Here is an 18,107-nt window from a genome sequence, read left to right on the forward strand (position 1 = left end):
CCCATGCCCCGAGGGCGCGCCTGGACGCAGGCGGAGATCCGCTGCCTGCTGGCGCTGGTGGGGGGCTGCGGGGAGGTGGCCCTGCTCATGGCCTCCACGTCGCGGCCCAACGAGGCGCTGTGGCGGGACATCTCCCGGGGGCTGGCGGCGGCCGGCTACAGCCGCAGCGTGACCCAGTGCCGCTCCAAGTGGAAGGCGCTCAAGCAGGCCTTCTACTCGGAGCGGGAGACGCGCCGGCAGGCTGGCCGCCACTCGCCGCGCGTGCCCCCGCACTACCGCACCATGAAGACCATCTGGAAGGCAGCCGGGCGGCCCGTTTTCGGCGAGAGACGGCTGCCAGGTGGGTCGCGGCCCTCCCAGCGGGGCGGTGAGCCTTTTGGGGGGCAGGAGGGGAGCGTGCGGCTGGGCTCGCGGGGCGGCGGGGCTGCTCGGCAYGGGCTCTGCGCCCCCAGCCTTTGCCTTGCGCATGTGCCGGGCAGGAGTTGCACTGCTCCTCGCTAGGAGCTTGCTCAGCACTCCACGCTGCCGGCCCGATGCCCATTCCTCCTCCCTGTCTGATCCATTTTTCTCTTCCTAGACCGGGTGAAATTGCCTCCCAGGAAGCATGGGCCACCCCTCGAGGACCACTCTCCATCCTCACCTGAGCTGCAAGGTACCCATGGGCTAGGGTGACTGGAGTGGGACCTGTCCTAACTGCAGGGTAATGTTTATGTTTCAGAGGGGGTGGGGAGAGCTTATGTGATTTTGGAGGCCCGGAGGGGAGGGTGTGGACAGCTGTGCCTGGGATGTTCCCCCTGTTTCTTCCTGTTGACCACTGGCTTCCACTGCCATGCTGGGCAGCAACTGGTTGTGCTCCTTGGTTCTGACCCAGGACCGGTCCCTGTGAGGCTTTGTCTGGGGCAGTCTGGCTCTCACACCCCAGGGTAGCTGGGACCCCTCGTCTCTGCTACTGAAGGTCTTTTCTTCCCATGGCACGTCCCCTGCTCTTCCCTCTGCAGAGCACGTCAGCTGCGTGGACGCCCTGGGCACACCGCCGTCCCTGCTGCCGCAGTGCGCGAAGGACGAGCCTGCGAGCCGTAAGTTCTGGTCTGCCCTGCTGCGCTGGGCTGCATGGCCACAACTCCAGCCGAAGCCCGCTCCAGCATGACAGGAATGTGAGGGGCTTAAGRAATGAGGGGACCTTCTCCCAGGAGGGACCAGTTACAATATAGTCCCTGGGCAGGGATGCTTCTGGACACAGAATGGGGGTGATGGGACTTCTCCCGCCAGATGCTTTGGCTCCAGACCAGCTCCAGGGTGTAAAAGGATGGGGAAGGGTGGGATGGGGAAAAGGGAGTCTGCAGCTCTGACCCAGGCTTGGGCACAGGGAAGATTGCTGGCGGATTAGGAGCAGATTATGGTGCTCAAGAGCTCTAGGGGACAGTGGCCCTCATCCAGTCCAGGGGCTCTTCTGGCTGTGTAGCAATGCAGGCATGTGACTTCCCTTCAGTTTAGCAGGTCCTGGCTCCCTCTCCCTCCCCAACAACACTATAAAACTTAGTTTGGAGAGGGCATGAGTGCCAGACCCAGAGTGCATGTGCCCCAGAGCTCCCCTGCCCTGCAGCATRCTCAGGCACAGATTCTGTGCCTCCCTCACTGCCCGCACACCCAGACGGGTGCTTGGGAGGTTTGCCACCAAGGTGATCCAGGGTACATCCCTGGGTCTGATTTGTCTAGGCAGGTGAAGGAATTGGATGCTGTTCCCCCAAGCCTACTTGCTAGCAGGCAAGGATTAGGCCTGCAGGACAGAAACCAGTTAAACATCTACCCTGCGAACATGAGCAAACAAAATCAGAAGGGTCTTATCTCTGGTCCTGATCCCAGGGCACTGCAGTGCAGGAGTCTTTGGGAAAGCCCTGGCTGCTTCATATCCCTCTGCCTCCCCCCTCGCTAATGCCAGGGAGTGAACCCCTGCTTCCAGCGTCCGTACTGGATAATTACGTTCTGTCTCCATAAATTCCCCCTGCAGTTTCAAGTGGATGTGGGATTCTCCTTCACTCCTGTCCTAATCTGTTGTGCAGCGTTGCTGTGCGCTGCTAAACAGCTGCTGCCTTCCACCCCAGAGGTGGCTGCATTGCAGTGGTGGGTGAGTGACTCCTGCTTTTGTATCTAGCTTGTAAAACGCTTTGAGGGCCGGCAGGGCGCTGTGGAGCTGTGGCTAGGGCATGTTGGGCTTTGAGGGCCGGCAGGGCGCTGTGGAGCTGTGGCTAGGGCATGTCGGGCTGCGGGGCTGGCCGTGGCAGGCGAGGCAGACCCTGGGCTGGTTGGGTTCCCCCACAGGTGCCATCAGACCGCGCATCTCTTCTCTCTGCTCTCTCCCAGCAGCTCCTCTGGACCACGTAGCTGGAATGCCTCCCACTCCCTCTCCCGTGCCACGTAAGGCTTTTTTTGCCCTGCTTGGCCCAATAACCTTCCTCAGCCCCGTGAGCAGAGGGCTGTGATGCCTGCGGTTCTGATACTGTTCTCGTTGCAGACACTGGCCACCCATTCCCTCCCCTTCCCCTCCTCGGTGAGTATCACACCTGCACCCTGCTTGCGCGCCCTGGGCAGGAGACAGTCGTGCCTGCTCACACGCTGCATCTGCTCCTGTTCCAGAGTTTCATGCCGCCTTCCCACCCCTGAAGCAGGAAATTGCTGAACGAAAGGCTGGTAAGAGTCTGCAGTCGCTTCTCGCGCYGTGCAGCAGGCTCAGCTTGCAACTTGCAGGGGGATTCAGACAAGTCCCCCTGCTCGGGGGGCAGCTCCGCGCTACCTGCCCGCGGGGACACGGGCACGCACTTCCCGGAGGCAGTGCTGGCATCTGGCGCTGCAGTGGGGAGGCCAGCTCAGGCACAGGGTGGGGGTGGCCCTGCGACCCTTGTGCTCTCTCCATGCCAAAGTGTCTCGGCAGGTTCCCCTGGCGAAACGTCCCTGGGGATGGGAGCAGGGAACCAGGTGCTGCCGGTGGCTACCACAGACTCGGGCTCCCCTGGAAGGGCTGCTRCGAGCGAGCAGGCAGCAGCGGGTGAAGAGGTGTCAGGCATGAGCGTGCAAGGTGCGTCCTCACCCCGCGCATCCCAACAGCCGCACTGTGCGCGGGGCAAAGCCTGGCGCCTCGGGGGCCTGCTCGGGGCTCGCCCCCGCTGACCCCGCGCCCCGTCTCGCTGCAGGCGCCGGCGTCGCGGGCTTGCTGCAGAGCGTGCAGCAGCTCCTGGTGCAGATCCTGCAGACGTCGCAGCAGCAGCAGGTGCTGCTGGAGAGCCTGGCCAGCGACACCGTCTCCCACCTCCACGTAATCTCCGACAACCTGGTGCAGGTGGGCGAGACGCTGCACGAACTGCTGCTCCGGGCGCACGCCCGCRCCGGCGCCCTCCCCAGCCCGCTCGACCGCTACATCAGCCGCGCGCCCCTTTTCGAAGGCGACCCCCGGCCCCCGCTGCTCCCCAGGGTGCCCTGCTCCCCTGSCGCTCCCCACGCCTCCCCCTGCCACAAAGGGGAGCCTCTGGGGTCCCCTGCCACCAGCTTCACCCCGCCGTGAGCGCTGCTGTCCCCTGGGTGCCTGTGGGGGCTGCCCGCATCCTCAGGGGGGACGGCTGCCTTACGCAGTCGCTGCACTGATCTTTATAGCAAAGACCCTGGATATTTTGGGCGTTTATAAAAGAGACAGATTTTAATAAAATTAAAAATAGCTTTTGTACCAGCAGCAACACTCACAGAGCTCTTCCCCCCTCTCAGGGGGATATTCCCCTTCTCGCTTCTGAGATGAGCAGAAGTGGAACTCGGCTATTTACAGCCCCAGAGAAACTCCCAGGCTGCAAGCCGCAGGGCAGATGTTCCTCCTCTGACTTTGCTCGCGCTCGCCCACCGCCTTCTGGCTCGTGGGTTGCAGCTACCGTGGAGCGCGGAGAGGTGGCAGCGGGAGGTGTGGGGCCACACGTCACCCAAGGGACAGGAAGGTGCTGGCGAGGAGCCGAGACCGTGCAGCATCCTCGGCCAGACCTGCAGCCCTCTAGGGCTGTGGGAGTACTGGGCAGACGGGGACAGACCCACAACAGGGCCCGTGTGGGGTCTGCCCCCTTTCTGCCCTGCGYGAGGCCTGAGCCTGGGCCCCGCTCGCGCTGCTGGCTGGAGCGCCCAGCCGCATCCCGCGCTCCAGCCGCTCGCCCCCATCGAGCCAGGGAAGGAGAGGGCTGGCTAGGGAAGACTGGGCACATGGAAGCCCTTAAGGGACCGGTGCGGCGCTGTGCACGTCTTGGCAGGGACGGGCTGGCAAGGGTGCGCGCTGCGCCCCAGCGGGGCAGGCAATGCCACGCGCGCGCCTGCAAGGCACTGTGGCTGGTGAGGGTGTGTGCGCCGTGGCCACATGTGACCCCTGGGTCTGCCAGGACCCATGGCCGGCCCCTGGGTGGTGCACCCAACAGCAGTCCTCCACGTGGCACCGTCGTGGCCAGACTTGGGCACCAGCAGGTCACTTCCACCGGGTGACCTCGAGGCTGTCGCGGCAGGCGCTGCGGGCCTGCAGCGTGCTCCTCCAGGCCGCCTCCTGCTCCCGTGGGCTCAGGTGGTGGATCACCATCAGGTACCGGTAGTTGCAGATGCGCCATCGCGCGTTGTGCTTGGCAAAGCGGGCGCTGGCTTTCGCCCGGATCCCCGCCTCCTCCGCCAAGATGCCCATGTAGGCGTCTTCCACGGGGATGGGGCGGACACAACACGCCGCCTCCAGGATCTTCTCAGCCGCATCCAGGGAGAGGATATAGCCGATGCCGCTGGCGTAGGGTGGGTACTCGTCCGGGCGGTAATCCTGCCGCGACACGTACCACTTGCTGGAGGGCTCGCGGATGACCTGCCGCTTCTCCTGGGGGAACAGGGAGCCCACGTAGAGGCCCGTCCTCACCGTGTTGAGCTCAGCCAGGAAGGCAGGGAGGCGATCCGTGTTCACGAAGCAGTCATCATCTGTCTTGAGGATGTAGCTGGGCTGGCACTGCTCAGACGCCCACTTCAAACCATGCATGACCTTCAGGGTGAGGTTGCGGTACGTGTCCTTGTAGTTCCCCACCAGGATGTCCCCAAACTCCTGCCGTTCCCTCTGCACGTCCTGGGCCACCTCTGCCTCKGCCGCCTGCCCCACCAGGAACACCGTCTGCCACCGGTTGGTGGGCCATCCCTCCTGGGCAGCCCAGGTCCTCCTGATGACATGCCGGGCCTCCACGTTGACCGGCGCGGATGTCACCAGGATGAGCAGCACTTGTCCATGGGCACAGTGTGGGGCGGCGTGGGGCCCCGCAAACAGTGAGGCGAAGTCAACCCCTCGCACGGCTCTGAGATGGGGCCGCGCCACGAGCTGCCCCCGCAGCGCCGGGAGGAAACGTCCGGCCGCCGACCACTTCTCCTGCCTGTCCCCAGCGAGGAGCAGCAGACACCAGAGGAGGAGCGAGAGGAGGAGGATGGCGCAGAGCAGCCTCTTCCAGCACCACCACTGCATCTGGGCCATGGAGGGAGACCAAGGGCATGGTCAGCGGGGACATGAGCTGGCCGGGGGGCGAGGGAAGGGGCCACACACACCTACCCCGTCCCAGCTCACCAGCACCGCGGCCAGTCCTGAGCCATCACGGTGACGTCGGAGGCCAGCTGCCCCGCGTGGGGCGAAGATGGGCGCTGTATGGGCTAGCAGCAGGGCCGGGAGAGCCCGTTACCTGCTTCCACGCCGGCTGCACTCCCCGAGATGGGGAGAAGGACCAGCCGCCGGGGAGACGGGGCGCGCGAGCCGTGAAAATCCAGGCAGTGGAAACCAAGGAGCGGAGCGGGGCCCGTGCTCCCACGGCCGCAGACAAACCCTCCTCTGTGCTTCCCCCAGCAGCGCTTAGAAAGCACCTGGCTGCCAGCCAGGGGCTCTGGCCTTGAGCCTCCGAGCTCGGGGGCCCGTTGCTGTGTGCAAAGAGCGCTGGGTTCACCCCCCCTCACGCGGTGATGGTTCAGCGTGGGCAAAGGCCGCGGGAGGGAGGGAGGTGGGATGCCCCTGGAAACGGCCCCGAGCCGTAAACCGGGGCAGGCTGCAGAGCTGCCTCTGGGGCAGCGTATCTCCAGCAGGGACCCTGCAGGGTCCCCAGAGGTCCTGCCCGTGGCATGCAGCGAGGACCACTGCCAGCACCCTGCAGGGAGCGGCAGCGCTGCAACTGCCCCAGCGGCTGCAGGGCTGCTCAGCCCAGCCCCGGGCAGCCCACACCAGCGGTCCAGACCAGTGCACAGACCCCGTGCAAGGGCCACAAGCCAGCGGGACTGCACTAGGACTGTGCCTCTGGAATGTGCCCCCTCGCTTGGGCGCGGGGAGCAGGGCGCAGGGGTGGTCGGGAGGAGCGGGAAGCAGAGGGAAGGGAGTGGGGCGCGGGGTGCASCGCCGAGCGTGCGAGGAGCAGCGGGGCACGGCTGGTGGGGGCAGAGGGAAGGGGCGGTGCGGGGGAGAAGAGAGCAGCGGGAGCCGGGGCGAGTGGGGGCTGCGTGCAAAGGGGCTGGCGGCGGCGGGCAGCGGGCCGGAGGGTGCCGTGGGCCGGCTGCAGCAGGGGCAGCGGGCAGCAGGCTGCGGCCGTCGGAGGGGCGCGGCGGGCAGCGCGCGGCGCTGGGGGGGCAGGCTCGAGGGCCCGAGTGACAGCTCGGCAGCCAATAGGAGGGACGCGGGGGAGGGGCGAGGAGGAGGCGGGGCCAGAGCGAGGACCGCCCCCGAGGGAGGGGGCGTGGCTTCGCGGGGCTCTCACCCAATCGGAGGGGGCGAGGCGGAGGCATTGCGACGCAACCAATCAGACAGCGGGGCGGTGGGAGGGCCCGGGGGGCTCCCGGTGACGTCACAGGAGGGGGATTCCCTGGAGGGGCGCGGAGCCCCCCAGCGCGGCGGGGCCCCCCAGCGCGGCGGGGCCGGCACCGGGCACCGGGCACCGGCACCGGGCACCGGGCAGAGCCACCCGGCCCTGCCGCCCCCGGGGCCGTGCCGGGACATGGCCCCGTCCCCCACTGCTGCTCTGCCCCCGCCCCGGGCAGGGAGGTCGCCCCCCAGTATGGGTGTGGCACCCTTAGCGCAGGGGCTGAGCCTGCCCCCCAAGAGTGGGGGTTGCCCCCCCCCCAGTGTAGCGGTGGGCTCCTTGCTAGGGGCTGCCCTGCCGCACGCCGGCTGTACCTCCCCCACCCGTGCACGCACGCACGCTGCACCCCGTGCCGTGCTCCCGTCCCGTACCCCCGAACACACAGCACACAGCACAGCCTGGGGGGTGCCTCCCCACCCCACAGCTTGCGCACAAGCGGGCAGCGGGCGCAGGGCTGGGCTCCTGCCCCTTTCTCTCCGCTGCTCCTGCGTGCACCCGCGGGTATGCGCCTTATGAGCATCCCACCCTCCGGGTGGTCTCAGCTCGCAGCCTGGAGGAGCAGCCTGCAAGGGGAACGGGGACCTGCACTGAGGCGTAACTGCGGAGGAGCCCTGGTCCGGGAGGACTCGAGATAGCCGGAGGGTTGCGTGTTCCCGGGGGCGTCAGGCTGAAACAACCCCTGCACCTGGCAAAGTCCCTCAGACTCCAGCAACTGGCAAATAGCCTAAGCTGGTATTAGCCGTCAGATCAGCAATGGACCAGCCTGGAGGGAAGCCAGACTCGTTTTAGGGCACAACAAGGCCTTCTCCAGACTGGAAATGGAGGCAAAAGCACCAGCAAATCTCAGCAGGATTTCAATGCTGCCGTCTAGTGGTTTAGGGACCGCTCCTGCTCCAYAGCCAAATGCTGAAGATGCTGTACAGTTCTTTTCCCTTGATTTCAGGCAACAACATGCAATAAGGGAGCCAAGGCATGGCAAGTGCCCTCTCCATGGCCTTCCTGCACTGAAACAGCTGTACAACCTCCTGCAAGGCCAGAGCGATCTCCTGGGGGGGGAGACCCCTCAGAGAGGATTTCTCCCTAGCTTTATTCTGCTATGAAACAAGTCAGTTCTGTACTACTTTCCAGTCCTCTCCTTCCTGCACAGCCTATCCCAGCCCAGAGTCAGTGTGAAACCCTATGTTTAGTGGCAAGAGAAGCTGAAATAAAATGTTTTTACCTGTCAGTGTAGCAAGCAGGAACCCTTCTTGCTCTGCAGTCTGCCTCCAACAGTTGCAGGTGCTCCGTGTCCCAGAGATGGTGCCAGGGGCCCGTGGGACCATGGTCCCAGCCCCAGAAAGAAGCAGGGCCGGTTACGCAACCCAGCYGAGAGCCCGGAGAGATGCTTTGGGCTGCGTGCCTTGGCTGCTGGCTTCTGCCACTCCGTCCTGTGGCTTCCCCACCGCACCAGCAGTTCCTCTTTCCCTTCCTGCCTCAAAGGGTGCCCTACGTCCTCGGGCAGGCAGATGAGGCACACACATGCCCCTGGCCATAGCTCAGCCCTGGCAGTACAGATGAGAAAACCCTCCTCCTCCTCAGCCCGGTACCAGCAGCACGTGCTCCCCAGCAAGGCGGCCGTGCTGGCCCCCAGCCTCCCCCGTGGAGGTGACTGTGAATCCCAAATCATGGCCAGGCCACAGCTCCAGATGTCTGGGGGATCTCCCTGCCCAGAGCCTAGCTCCTTCCCAAGGCTCACACTCTTTTGGACTCGRGGACTGTTCCCAGACATCACGGCAGCATGCACAGGCTGTGGCCACCCCCTCCTTCACCCTGGCTAGCTCTTTGCTAAAGCACGTGCTGGAGCGAGCTCTGTGGAGCTCCGTTCAAGGCACCATGCAGGGCAAAGTCTCAGGACAGCTCTGTCAAAATCTCTCGGTGCTGTTATTAGGGGCAGCTCCCGGTCAGCTTTCAAGTGTCATCAAATCCTTCTAAATGACCTTGAATGCACAAGGAGCTATTTAGCGTGGAGTTTCCGGCTAGCTGGGAACACAGTGTGACTCTTGCCAGCACCTCCTGTATGGACACCCCCCTCCTAGCTCCTATCACCCCTCTCCCAGTACGAGTATTCAATATTTGCACCATGGTGCTTTCTCCTARGCCTTTATAAGCACGTGTCCCTCTGATCTTCTATCAGATGTGGTTTTACAGAGTTTCTTAACTCCTTATAGCTGTGCTAGAAAGCAAAGCTGTGCCGAACCGCAGGCCAGAAGGGAGTAGTTGGCTTAGTGTTAGTGCACTGAACATCTCACACTGCAAAACAGCACCCAGCAGCTCCCCATCCAACCATCCAGGCTGGACTAAGCCACAGGACAGCATATACAGATAAATAACTCTAAAAAAAAGTAAGCTGTGTGGGACAGAGAATCTCAGTACAAGAAGAGGAAGTTCCTTTGAACTGTATCAAGAAGTTTATTTCGATTTTAAAAAAAAAGTTAATTCACTTTTTTAATCAAACAGTTCCTCCCTTTGAAGCAGGWCCTCTTTGCTGATGGGCTCATAGGAGACTCTGCAGCTACGCAGACCTTCCCCTTGCCAATCAGTGATTTTTCTCATGCAGTTGRTCTCAGCTGTCCATAACACTGCAGACAGGATGAGACAAGGAGAAAAAATTCGGGGATGGGTTTTATTAAGGACACATAGCAGCACGGCAAAGACCAGGCAGAGCAAAGAGGAATCCGCAGTCAGAGGGACGGCGGGGCGGGGGGAGGAGGGATAGCACGGCTCAAGAGATTTGCAAGCTTGATTCGTCTTGAACAACTTTCTCTTCTTCTAAAAGAGATGTCGCACTTGTGGCTGGAAACTGCTCGTCTCAGAGGAGAGGAAACAGCTGCAGGTCGGTCCGTCTGCCTCGGGTGCGCAGCCCCGAGCTCTGGGGCTGAGCTCTGCGACCAGCATTTCCCCGGGGACGGAGAGGTGCCCCCCGCCTCCCCCCTATCCCGGCCGCCGCCGGCTCCCTGGCGCAAACCCAGCCCGTCCTCTCGCCTCGGGCTGCCCAGTGCGGCGGAGCGCCGAGGCCCCGCGCAGCTCCTCGAAGCGCCCCGCAGCGCGGCCTCCTTTCCTTTCCCGCCCCTCGGGAAAACAGCCCGGCCTGGGCACAGCAGGGCTTGCTGAGGCACGTGCTCTGGGGGTCCCCCGAGAGGAGCTGGGGGTGCTCCAGCCCTCCCCGGAGCCGGAGCAAGCCTCCAGCTCGGATTATTCACCGCTCCCAGAGGAGAGAGCTTCATTAGTTAATTAGTACAACTGTTCTCCTGGGCTTGTCTGGGATTTGCTGGCAGGAGTTTTTGCTGACTCCAGGCAGGCCCTGGAGCAAAGTCCCGGCAGAGGACCTGGCTCTGGTTATAATTTTTTGTGCCCAGGACGCAGCCGTCTCCCTGGCTGTGCCTTTCCCCAGCGCGGGTGACAGCAGAGTCCCGTTTGTGCAGAGCGCGGGTCCCACCGTGCTCCTTCAGCAGGCGATATCGCTGCAGCCCTGTCTCCCAAGGCCTCTCCTGGCCGGGCAGCCCTGCTTGTTAGGTAACAGCAGCGATCTGCAGCGAGCAGCCAAGCTGCTGCTTGCTGCAAATTCGGGACGACGGAGCAGCTTTCCAGAGCTGGCCAGCGAACGGTCCAGTACGTTTCTGCTAAATTATAAATCTCTCAATTGCAATTGCTTGGAGTCAATGTGATTTTAGCCAAAATGGCCTTCCTAGAAGTCTAGAGCYCTGATTTTGAGTGCTTGGAGGTGGTGAAGTGTCTTTATATAAAGTAAGAATAAACTGCAATATTGCCTTTGGTGTAGGCACGACTTACATTCCAAAAGAAAGATTCAACATGATTTCTTTAATATAGCTTCCACTGAGAGCAGTGTTCATACATAACATATTGCCTAGCACTTGGTTTTCTCAAGGGAAATTTTAGTGGTGATATTTGAGTGGGGAAATGTTTTTTATGAGAAAACTTTAATCTGCAATCCATAAAGGGAACAGTGGCTTTGCATCCCATGGAAAATGTTCTCAGCCTCCACTAACATGGTTTTATCTTCCTCTGCAGGCTTACTTCTTAAGATAAATTTATCCAGGATCACATTTTGTGTAACAGTTTGATTTTTGTTGGTGTGAGGTTGATTTCTCATGAGAGTAACTGCCTTAATTTCCTACCACTTGACAACGAGCGCAGCTGCACTTTGTGCTTGTAGACTTTGTTCTCGCAAGCACAACCCGCACAAGCTCCGCTCCCGGCTCTCCAGCAGGAAAGTGCCGAGACTGCTCCTTCGTCCTGGTGTGCCCCTCGGTCAACAGACCGGCCCTGGCCATCTCTCCCCTTCTCTGGGTCCCTCCGACCTCATCGAGGTGCGATTCTCAGTGTCCCATGGGGTAAAATCTGGCCCCTTCTGCGCTGGTTTTGCTGCCCACGGAGCAGCAGGGCTGTCACAAGAGCCCTCCTCGCTGAGCCGCGGCGGGCTGCCTTCGCCGCTCRTGATGCCCTTCCTCCTCCGGTCACCCTCTGGCCCCACCAGAGTGTCTTTGCTACAGCTATGTTTGCAAGCTGACTTGTCTGCAGTTTTCCGCTGTTGCCAAGACCTTCCTCCAAGTCTTCTCTGGTTTGTTTTGCTCTGATTTCACACGTAGCTTGCTGGAGTTCATCCTCTTTCCCGTGTTCTTCGTTCTGACACAGCACCCCTTCCTTGAGGAATGCCCTTTCACATCTAATCGCCTGCTCCGCTCTGCTCTTTGGCCACGCTGGCTGGGTGCTGACCGTGGAAATCTTGTTAAAGGATGCGTTCATTTACTGGAAGTCTCCAGCATGCTGTTCTGAGCAATTCTCATGCTGTCTGCAAGCAGTCTGCCCTCCTGGCTAGTCTATTAATTTCTTTTAGCAAGCTTCCTCATTTTTATGCAGTTCTCTTGATGAAGCTAAGCACAACTCAAGTGGCTTTTCAGCTTGACAGAGCAGCTCTTCAACAACCCTCATCCAAATTGCCAGGGCTAAAGTCCTGAGTTCTGCCCCCACTGCGGGTTCCCCAACCAGCTGCTCCAAGAAGGGCAGTTACCAAAAGTCAAAAATCACAGTGCTTTGCACCGCAGTGGCATTTGCCCAGTCTGCCAGGGGACAGCAAGTGTCTCCCATTACTCCCCTCCACCCTGGCAGCTCCTGCTGGTCACCTGGGCCATGACACAGCCCCTCTGCTCCTGTTTGTGGGCCAGRGGCTGCCTTGCAGTGCTCTGGTCCCTGTGGACATAGGTAACCTGGATAACCCATCCTGCCCAGCTCTGTCCCAGCTGGGACCCATGGCATGGTGCTGCCTGGTGTGCAGGAACCAGGACAGACCCCGCGGTGTCAGCAGTGCAGGACATGGGCTGGGGATGGTGGCAGGAGGGTGAGACACAAGACTAGGTAACGGGGGAGGAGGAGAGGTGAGAAAGCAGGATCCGGGCGGGTTGCACTGGGGGAAACTGGGGCCCTCTGAAAGCTCAGAGCTGCTCCCCCAGGGCTGGTGGCCACAGGGTCACCATCTGTGCGGCTGAGGGATGGCCAGGGGCAGAGCAGAGCAGGCAGCTCCCGAGCCTGTGGTCTGCGCAGCAGTGCCAAACGTGGGTGATGGATGGGGCTGAGCAGGCAGGGAGGTCGAGGCTTGCTGCTGTGATGAGAAAATCATCGAGTGGCTGCAGGATGCGCTGGGTGGACTGCGAAAGCAGAGAGCAGCCCGGCCACTCTCCGAGCCTTTTATCATCCTCGGAGTGGGTCGCTGACAGCCGTGCCTGGCCGGGAGCAAGCTCCAGCTGCCCATCGGGACTGGGGTTGACTAGATGGCCCAAGGCAATGGAAAGACCTGAACAACAGCAATAGTGTGAGTAGTAGGGGAGATGAGGACCTCAAGGGTCAGCAAGGGGCACAGCACCATTCAGCACATGTAGGGACCCAAAACGCTGTCACCCAAAGCTGGCTGGCTGTCAAGACAGAGGTGGTAGTTCTGTGGGATGCCACATACCCCAGATATGTCCTGTGAGAGGGGATGAGGGGACTTCTCACAGGTCCTGATGTCTCCCTGCTCCTTCCACAAGGCCTGGAGCACTTCTGTGTGCCAGGGATGTCTCAGCAGGGTCCTTTTCAGGTGCTGCACAAGTACCGGGTATCCCCGGGAAGGGACACTTCTTGCTGCTTCCAACCCTGTGCAGGACTTCCTTGCACTCTAGGATGCCTCTGAAAATCTGATTTGAGAATCAGCACCCAAGAGGACCCGAGAACAGGAGTCTTCTGCTTCCCACTGTGACACCAAGCCTCCTCTTGCCCTGCAGCTCCATCACTGCTTCCTATTAGCTTAGATGTCACCTGGGACCTCTTGCCAGCCTCTGCCAGCTGCTGTCCCCGTGGGCACGCATGGACAGGGCGAGGGGGAGGGACGGGTGCTGCCTCTGTGCACACAGCCTGCTGCAGGGCTCAATAATTCAGGCTGGGCACATTAAAGTTGCATGGTGCGCCATGCCGTCTGCAGCGACAGCCTGCGTCAGTCCCGCTGCCTSGCGATCCTGGCCCGGCAGGCAGGACCAGGCAGCGGTGCCGGGGCCCGGGGGAGGCCCTGAAGGCAGGGCAGGCTGGGGGCAGGAGCATCTCTGCAGTGGAGCGGGTGATCTGGGGGCAGGGCAGCGAGGGTGAGAAGAGGGCTTTTTTGGGGGGGGAGCCTGGACCCTGCCTTCAGGACACCCGTTTCTGAGGAGCGCTGCCCGGGGTGGTGCCCCATGCCCTGCTCTTGCCTCCTGGGCGCCGGGCTCCCCTTGCAGGCCGATGCCCAAGTCCTTCCCGGCCGGCACTCTCCCCACGTCCCTGCAGCCCCCCGGCCCCTGTGGGGCTCGGACCCTCCCTCCCTCGCCAGTGCGGGAAGAGGCGAAGCTCCTCAGCGGCGAACTTCTCGGGGACAGGCTGTTCGGGTAGCGGGTTGCCATGGGGATGTCAGATGTACCTGGTTGTTATAGGGACAGCGTTGCCATGGTTACGAGGTTGCTGTGCCAGAGAGAGGCAGGGATGGAGTATCGGGAAGGGGGGGGAAGGGGAGTCGATAGGGGTCACGAGGACCCAGCTGGCTGAGAGCCCAGCCTTCGCCCGGAGTCACCCGGGAGTCACCGGGAGATGCGGTGGCGGGTCCGGAGACACAGCGAGATGAGCTGCTGAGGTTCACCRTCCCTCCGGATGAACGAGCCTGCTCTCCTGGGCCAGGCAGAGCRGAGCCGCGGAGGAGGGCCACAGGCTGCCCGAGGGGCGCGACGGGGCCCCCAGACACATCCCCACCGCGGCTTGGTGGGACGCCCCGTGCCAGCTACCCTGGGCTGCACGTCCTGCAGGAGCGGGGCTCTGGGCTCCTGCTCTCACTCTCGGGACATGCACTGAGTATTGTGGCATGCCTGACAGCAGGGGCCACACTGCGAGGCTGGTTTGGGCACATCCTGCTCCAAAAATCCTGCAAAGCGCCTCCCTACAGAGCTGCTGCCCACAAGATGCCTCTGGTCCTGCAAGGCTGCATTTGCGCCCCATGGGGCTAGCAGGGAAGCGCGGGGGGGTGATCCCCGGCTCACAGTGGGGCGGCTCTGTGCTGCCCGGGGAAGGGGACGTGCCACTGTGGGGCTGGGGGCTTGGGCTGGGCTCACGCAGCGCACTTGGCTCTTCCCCACATTCCCTGGCCAAGCTTCCCCCCTCGGAGTCCGCTCAGCCGCTAAGCCCGTCCTTGAGATGAAAAATGGAATTGCAGGTTTAATTAAAACGAGAGCAAGTGCCGAGCCGCCTCAGCAGCCTGGAGAAGCCGAAGCCAAGCAAAGCCTGCGTGTGGCTCCCTAAGGCTTCCCGGGCTCCTCTGCCAGAGCCCAGCTCCCCAGTGGGGCGCCTGGTGCGGGGGAGCCCACGTGTGCACCCTGCACAGCGCCTGGCGGCCCAGGGAGAGCTGACCCGCGCGGGGCACTCTGCCGCCTGCGGCTCTGTGCCAGGGAGCCGTCCCGGCCCACAGACCGTGCAGCACATGTGCTGTCCCTATCCGTGCCCAAGCCGTTCTGGTTTAGTTCCCAGGAGCAGCCCAGAGCCAGGCACTTGCAGCGTATTGGGACGTCAGAAGATGCTGTGTGCTCCSTGCAGAGTATCTTCGTGCTGGTACTTCACATGATCACGAGATAACTCATGGACATCACATCCCAAATTGGCTGCCAGGACCTGTCCAGGCTGCTTGTGCCACCCCGCGCTGGCCAGGGGGCAGGCCACGGGCTTCACGGCTGGCTGCAGYGGGAACATGCTGGGACATCAGAAGCAGGGTGCAGGACCACACGCTGGGCTGGCAAGTCACCCTGGGGTGGCCARGCCCCGTGCCCAGAGCGCACCACACTTGAGCGTGTTGCTCACGTAGAGGCTGTTTTGAAAGCTGAGCTCCTCATCCTCTGGGGGCTGCTACTGCCAAGGAGATGCAATTGGACTTGGTGAAGTGAGCAACGTTTTTAATTAAAAATTAATCCTTAATTGGTGGCCTGGCTGGACCAGACACAGCATTCTGCGTGGCAGAGGAAGTGCGGAGGGGGAGGCAGCGGGTGCAGACAGCCTGTCTGGCCCCAGGCTCCCTGCACGCGGCGACGAGGGCCAGGAACAGGCCCTGCCGCTGTCCTGGCGGTGCAGAGCTGCCCAGCACGACTCCCTGCTGGGGCTCATTCCCCACAGCCCTCTCGCACCCAGCAGCTGCTCCCTGCTTCGAACCAGAGCTCCCCCAGCCGTGGGGCTCCACCGTGCTGGGGAGCCTGGGGCCAGTGTCTCCGAGATGTCGTAGGGATGCCTGGAGCAAAGGCTTGCTGTAGCTGCTGTGGGCACGGAGCCGCGGGCTCCCAAACCCTGAGTACGGGCTGAAGGGCTGGTGGCCACAGGGAAGGGACGCACGCAGCCCCTGGCAAGCCGGGGGGCGGGCAATACAAGCCAGACCCCTGGCATCAGAGAGCCAGGCAGAGGGCAAGGCACAGCAGGGACGCAGGGCCCGCCCGAGGCAGATGTCTGGGAGGCTGTGGTCCCCACCAAGTCAGCCCTCCTGCTGCCCTGGCCATCCCCATTCTCGCTGTCCCCACCGCCTGTTCCCCAAGCCAGCTCCACTCCGACCAGCTGGGGCCCAGCTCCCAAGCAGCAGGTTTAATTAGATTGCAATCCTATTACGGAGCTGCCTGCCTGCCTGCGGTTGCTAATCCTGTTAGGCATCCAGTAAATCTCTTTGCACTGGGCTCTGTCCCTGGGGTGCGAGGAGGGRGGCAGCTGGCAGGTGGCTCTGCTGAGTCAGGAGGTGAACGCTGGGGTGCAGAGCTTGCCGTGGGGCACACAGGAGCAGGACTGCCCCAGAGGGTCCCTGCGGGGCCGGGAAGAGCTCGGGGTTCGTGGTGATCCTAGAGGGGACGAGGCTGGTGGGGAGCCTGTGTGTCTGTGTGCGGGGCCCTTCCTGGCTGGGGTGTGGGGCAGACCCACTTTCGGCAGTGTGCGCTCCCTCGCGGGCCGGTCCCCAGGGTGCTGGGCCCTGCAGAGYAGGGGCTCTTGGGCACATCCGTCTCTGCAGAGCTCTCTGCCTCCCCTCACCCCGAGGACTGGCCCCAGTCCTGCCTGCAGGGTCTGTGTGCAGGCCACGGTGCAGCAGCGCAAATAGGAGACCTGCGTTTGGGGTTCCTTGGCCCTGCTGCTACTGGCTGTGGCCATGCACCAGGTGATGTCCAGGGGCTCTGCGCAGCCTCCCAGTGCCCAGGCACAGGAGGCCGGTGGTACTGAGCGAGTGGAGGTGCAGAAGCAGGGTGGAGATGCCCTATTCCCGAGCCATGTGCAGAGCCCAGGCATTTACCACCATGTCATGATCTTCGCCAGCTCTGGTCAGTGCTGTGCTCATGGGCCTGGCCATGAGAGGGGCAAGGAGCAAGGGCTGAGATAGGGCTGCCCCTAACTGACTGGTGTCCACCCATGAACTTGCCTGGTGAGCATGAGGAGAAGGCAGAGGCAGTGAGCTGGGAGGCCAGAGGATCTGCTCACCCACCTCTTACTCACCACCTTGCTCCATACCGAAGCCTTACCACACGATACCCTGCGCCAGGGCTTGGCCCCGGACCAGCAGAGCAGCAGCTCTTCCCCCAGGCCCTGTTGGCTGCACACGCAGATCTGCGGAGCCCCAGACCACACAGATGAGCAGCAGCCCGCCAGACTGCCTATCACCTCTCAAGAAGGCTCCTTCATCTCCAGGCTCCTGGCACTCACAAGGGGCACCGTGCTGTGCGATGTGATGGTGCCTCYAGGGCTGGCCTGTTGTCCTGCGTCTGCTCTGGGGTGCTGAGCCTGGGGGCAGAGGGCTACATAGGGGAGCTAGTGTGGCCAGAGGCAGCACTGTGTCCCCAGCCACGACCCTGGCAGTCATTAAGGAGGTGTTCCCAGCACCGCTACAGCCAGAGGCACTGGGGAGCCCGTTGGTATGGCTGCATGCACTGCAGGTGCCAGTCCAGAGGGGCCCTTGGGCCTGGCAGGCGAGGAGGGAAGGTGGGAGCCCTGCCTGCCAGCCTAGAGATGCTGGTAGCACCGCAGGGCCAAGATGCGTGGGTAACAGCCGGCCCTCCCGCTGGCCGAAGAGGCTGGGAGCTGTGCTGGGCCCTGCACCCTGGCAAGGYGCTGAGCCAAAGCCCAAGCCCAGGTCTGTTCTCCACCACTGGGCAGCTCGGTGCCTTTGTGGCAGGAGGCCGCAGTGGCATGGCTGTGCCACATCTCTGGGCCTCGAGGGCCCTGCTGTAGCAGCACGGAGGGGTGATTCCCCAGTCTGGCCCATGGACAACTCTCACTGCTCCAGTCCCCAGAGAGACACAGCCCAGGGAGCCCCAACCTGAGCCCTGGCACSAAGAGACCAGAGAGGAACCCGCAGCCTGTGAATCACCTTCCTCTGTCCCTGCCAGGCCAGGTCCCCAGGGTGCCCAGGGCTCTGCCAGCCCAGCCTGCCCAGTCTGGGCTGCTCCAGCAGTCCTCAGCCCCAGCTCAGCTTCAAGCCCCCCAAGAAGACCTGCACCAGACTGAGCTGCAGCAACTCCCAGAAACAAGTTCAACCAGGTTGTAATTGCAATAACACGGTGGCACTGGCGGCTCTGCACCCACCCGGAGGAGTCCTGGYGCTCCCAGGATGGGCGCTCTGGCTGCACCCAGCCAAGGTGCAGGTGGCTCTCATCCCGCATGGTGTCAGGAGCACCGGGCAAA

At 62.5% G+C, this 18,107-nt stretch overlaps 2 protein-coding genes across 3 annotated transcripts; one reads left to right on the forward strand and one right to left on the reverse strand.

The window, feature by feature from the left end:
- Positions 1-3: 3 nt before the first annotated feature.
- LOC146587869 (uncharacterized) lies at positions 4-3,721 on the forward strand. 2 transcript variants are annotated; one of them, XM_085318868.1, is made up of 8 exons: positions 4-340; positions 578-652; positions 999-1,076; positions 2,362-2,415; positions 2,513-2,548; positions 2,635-2,688; positions 2,930-3,073; positions 3,189-3,721. In XM_085318868.1, the coding sequence occupies exons 1-8, from the start codon at positions 4-6 to the stop codon at positions 3,554-3,556; spliced, it is 1,146 nt and encodes a 381-aa protein (XP_085174994.1). In that variant the 3' UTR covers positions 3,557-3,721. The 2 variants fall into 2 exon arrangements, with proteins under 2 accessions (XP_085174994.1, XP_085174995.1); XM_085318869.1 differs by having other exon boundaries at positions 2,365-2,415.
- Positions 3,722-4,486: 765 nt separating this feature from the next.
- LOC146587870 (beta-1,3-galactosyltransferase 5-like) lies at positions 4,487-5,509 on the reverse strand. Its single transcript, XM_085318872.1, has one exon. The coding sequence runs from the start codon at positions 5,507-5,509 to the stop codon at positions 4,487-4,489; it is 1,023 nt and encodes a 340-aa protein (XP_085174998.1).
- Between the last annotated feature and the right edge of the window lie 12,598 nt (positions 5,510-18,107).

The sequence above is a fragment of the Rhea americana genome, unplaced genomic scaffold (genome assembly GCF_003343005.1).
Source record: "Rhea americana isolate MKP2758 unplaced genomic scaffold, rheAme1 scaffold_559, whole genome shotgun sequence".
NCBI classification, from domain to species: domain Eukaryota; kingdom Metazoa; phylum Chordata; class Aves; order Rheiformes; family Rheidae; genus Rhea; species Rhea americana.